Below are 4,366 nucleotides of genomic sequence, written 5' to 3'. Positions count from 1 at the left end.
GAAAGAGAGATGAAGAGGGAGATTTTCTACAGAAGCCACATAAGGACTTTAGAACTGTTGCATTTTGGTTTTCCCCCACAATTTTACCATCTGCACATTTAAGATCAAAATGTACAACAAATGTTTTTGTACTGTTTGTAATGAAAAAGCTAGCAGGCTAGACCGGGTTACATGTGTTACTGAGAGTTTATTTTTCTATCTGTTAAAAGAGAAGATAGTGACAAGAGAAAACTCCATACGACCGGTACCGCCCCACACCCGCGGTGGCACCAGGCAGACCCTCACTCACCTTGTCCATCACACACAGTCTGACAGTCCCACAGCCCTGCTCCCTCAGAGGACACGTAGTCTGAAATGCCAGTGCTAAGCAGAAAAACATCCTCCATGAGCTGTGGAGCTGGCAGTTTTGTGTTCCTCCAGACCCTCTGTATCCTGGCAGCTCTCTGCTTTACCGTTTTCCCTGTCACTGGAGATGCTCCAGTCAGGTTGACTCAGCTGAACCAATGTCTGGTCTGGAGATATGTGGTCGTCTTTGAAACCTTGAAGGCACTTGTATCACCTCTCTCCTGCAGATCTGTTCAGTGACCTCGAGAGCTGCTCTGACCAGGGAATTATCAATTATGGGGTTAGCATGACAACCCTGGAGGACGTCTTCCTGAGACTGGAGGAAGAAGCCACAGTGGATCAAGAAGGTACAATCGCAGCTGCAAATATACAATCTGCAGCCAAAGAGAATGGCTTCTTTGCAAAAACTCCTGGGCTGGCATCCAACAGTTGATTACTAGGTGGCTCTTAATTTTTCACACATTACAACGTAGAAGTTGGTCTTAGATATAAATGTGCATGTGGAAACCTCTCTGCAGATGAGCACGTCCTTGGGGAGGAGCGGGCAGAAGCAGGACCACGATGCCCTGACGAGATGGAGCCAGGCTCCCTGCTGCTCTTGGACTCCGGGAGGGTGGCAGTCGGTGGCTTGGCTCTCTGGAGGCAGCAGGTCTCTGCCATGGCATGGCTGCACTTCTTAAAGCTTAAGAGTTCAGTGAAAAACCTGAAGTCAATGTAAGTACCAAAGTGATTCTTTCTCGTGGATCTGGAACTGGACACAGCCACTGCATGGGCACAATTTTCACACCCCTGTTTTGATGAGCGTTTGGATTAAGTGTATCAGGTCTTGGCTATGAATGATCTTGGTAATCCACACTCAGAGGAGAGGAAAGTTTCTTCCTTTCCAGTGCCAGTAATATAAAATCTCCCTTTTCTGCATTTTCGTTTCTATACTGAGTGATTTATGCAAGGGAAACCCATTTTCTTTCTGAAGAAAAGAAACATTTAGAAACACTTTTATTTCAGATGGAGGAGGAAGTTTTAAAATAAACTAGAGTGTACAGAGAGAGGAGGGAAAAACACTACTTTCAGACTTCCTCTTTAATTTATTTTAAACTTCTCTCGTGTTGCCAATGGTTAAGTTCCCTTGGCCCCATTGGTCTTCAAGCTGGCATTTCTTGGTGGGGCACAAGAAACAGAAGGGAGAAGCTGATTTATTAAAAACTTGTATCTTAAGAAAGTCTGAAAGGCATTTCACGGCCCTAAAAAGTTGAACACTCCAGATCTGAGGTCCTCTCCCTGTTGAATTTTGAGGGCCTTTGTGAATGACCAAGGTTTGAGACTTCTGAGAATAAAATTGCCAAAAAATTTTAACAGAAAGAGCATTGGGTAACCTGAATTCCCAGAACGCAAATGCGTTCTGCTGAATATCTCTTTTCAGGGTGTTTATTCATCTCTTTCTTAATGCAGTTTGCTGCTCTATGTGGTTTTTCTGCTTCCTCTGGTTTTGCAACTGTCCCTGGTTGCTGCCTGGCAGAGTATGAGTGCCTGGGAGCTCTCGTCTGTGCGGTACTTCTTGCCCCTGGGGAAGAGGGCTCGCTCGGAGATGACAAGCCTCCTGGTCCACAACAACACGGGTGAGGGGAACGAGCCTTTCCTCATCCTTTCCTATTCTAGGGTTTCTCACTGTTGCAAAGGAAAATGAGTGAAAGAGCAGATGGTTGTGGGATGTAGGGGATCTAAGGGGTCATGAAGGTTGTCATGGCAGAAGAGCATAGGCATTGTCGTTTTTAAAGGGTTGTGAATGAAGCCCACTTTAGCTTCAGCAGCTGGTGAGATCCTAATGCAATGATGTGAAAAGAGATATCATAGCAGATGAGATTAGATTCCCTGCCCCAAATCCAGACTTCTATCTAAACAATTTCTGCATGTTCTGGGATTGTCAAACCAAGCACCATAGTCCAGTAAGGGCTCACTAACGCTCGATTAGATTAATGGTCTGCTTCCAGAGTTTCACCTTCAACATTCCTATGAATGGATGCTATTTGATGTTATTTGGTCAGAGTGTGATATTGTTAACTTCATCAGACCATCACAAAGGAGAATACATTTTGTAGCAACTCAGCAAAGGCAGGGAAAAAAAGACAATGCAAGAATTCAGTCAATGAGACTGAAATCTGTTAACTTCACAAAAATCAGCGTGCAATGATCCACTACACATGTGCTGTCTGATGTCCACGGTTATTAGACTTTCTCTGGTTTTGTTTGGTAGTCATGGATTTTTTAAAAAAACCAAACCATCAAAGACTCTTTTGTTGTTCAGTATGATGATTCCTCTGCTTTTGGCTTTCACATCAGGCACAAGCATTGAAGACTTCATCCACGTGCTCGAGAGCCAAGATCTCACAGTGGAAATAACAAGCGAGGAAAATATCACAGAGGAACTAAAACACAATGGGGCTATAAAAGTGTCTCGCAAAGGTCAGGTGAGGATTTTTGTTCTCTGCCTCCCCTTTCTTCCCAATTTAATAATTAAGCAAGATGCCTCCATCAGCTCTACCTGTGGGATGGTCCTATTGAATAAGGCTCACAGGTACAAAGATTTGAAAGTGTTTTAACCAGCAAACTACATACTAAAGGAGACCTTAGCTCCCTCATCCTCCACGTCAAACTTTATATTTTCGTAGCACAGCTTTACAGAATTCCAATACCTCATAATTTGTTTGTTTAGCAAACAAGGCATAAGCAAAATTATTTCAGGCCTGGATTCTTCCAATATACTCCTTTTTTACTGCTTCCCTGCAGATGAGAAAAACCAAGAGTTTTCATCTTGTTTGTCTTGCTCTTCGAAGAGCTACAGGTTTACTGTGTTATGCCACATGGAGGCCATCAACTGCTTCCCAGTGCTTGTGAACATCATTAGCAATGCTCTGCTGAGAACCCTCAATTCCACCGTGCACATTCGGATCTGGAATCATCCATTTTTCTTTGTAAGTGTCAGAGCCTGGCAGCCAGAAGGTGTCAGAAAATAATTCTTAAATCTGCTTAAGGTCTTCAGTAAGTCATCAGATTTTAATGGGAAGCCATCTGGGGTGGTCTGTACCTGCAGACCCCCCTTCCTCGGTGGTGGCTCTGGAACCATCACATTTGACTTCAGGAAAACTGAAGCTAAGTTTTCCCTTGTGGGTTTTGAGGGCTGCTGAACGGAGAGGGTGGCTGGGAGGGCTTCTTCAGGAGGTCCCTTATACTTTAGGTCATGTTATTCAAGCTGTGACCCACCAATTGACAGAAGAGACAGCTCACCACAAATCTGGGATGGAGGAGTGGGACCTGCACCACCCATCTCTCCTCACCAGCGGCAAGCACTTTGCAGGGTCATGGTTTGGGGAAAAGCTTCCTTCTGCCAACATTTGATTTCAAATCCCACTTTGTGTTCATAGAATGGTTTGATTGCAAGGGACCTTAAGGGTGATCTAGTTCCAACCCCCCTGACATGGACAGGGACACCTTCCACCAGACCGGGTTGCTCATACTGCCCTGTACTTCATAAGAAATGCAGTAAGATGAATTGTGGCATCTAGCCATTACATTGCAGATGTTTTCCACAAATGCTTTGTTCTTCTATTTTCAGATAAATAATCCACAAGTCTGGGATTATTTTCTTTCTTTTTACCTCATTTATATGCTGTTGTTATTCCCTGGTTTTCCTCCTCATTTTGCAATGGGCTACATGCAGGATTACAAGGTAAATTCCTTGAAATGAAGTAGATTTGGGGTGGGCAGAAGGGATCACAACTGCATTGCACAAGGATGTTTGAATATGATGAGCAGCTTGAGGTGTTTTTCTCTGTATTGCCATGAGTAGCTTTGCAGCCGGCACAAAATGCTAGAAGACAAAAAGAGGCAGAATTTTAACCCAGTATCACAACGGTTAACAGCTTTTTGTTAGTTTTTTACTTCCTGGAGCCATTCCCATAGGTGCAGTTGGCCAACCAGGCACCGACCAAAAACTTCCCTTTGCGTTGTGCCTTCCCAGGTGGGA

General features: G+C 44.2%; 1 protein-coding gene across 1 annotated transcript in view; it reads left to right on the top strand.

Annotated features, from left to right (window-relative positions):
• LOC104165501 (ATP-binding cassette sub-family A member 10-like) overlaps nucleotides 1–4,366 on the top strand; it is a 21,334-nt gene that overhangs the window by 8,816 nt on the left and 8,152 nt on the right. Inside the window, exons 17-22 of the mRNA XM_009705149.1 lie at nucleotides 573–692; nucleotides 864–1,059; nucleotides 1,795–1,961; nucleotides 2,683–2,810; nucleotides 3,177–3,314; nucleotides 3,956–4,077. Coding sequence (XP_009703451.1) covers nucleotides 573–692; nucleotides 864–1,059; nucleotides 1,795–1,961; nucleotides 2,683–2,810; nucleotides 3,177–3,314; nucleotides 3,956–4,077 — 871 coding nt within the window. The remainder of the gene's footprint in view (nucleotides 1–572; nucleotides 693–863; nucleotides 1,060–1,794; nucleotides 1,962–2,682; nucleotides 2,811–3,176; nucleotides 3,315–3,955; nucleotides 4,078–4,366) is intronic.

The sequence above is a fragment of the Cariama cristata genome, unplaced genomic scaffold, assembly GCF_000690535.1.
Source record: "Cariama cristata isolate BGI_N322 unplaced genomic scaffold, ASM69053v1 scaffold9418, whole genome shotgun sequence".
Classification (NCBI taxonomy): Eukaryota; Metazoa; Chordata; class Aves; order Cariamiformes; family Cariamidae; genus Cariama; species Cariama cristata.
This window is presented reverse-complemented; position numbering and strand designations above follow the sequence as displayed.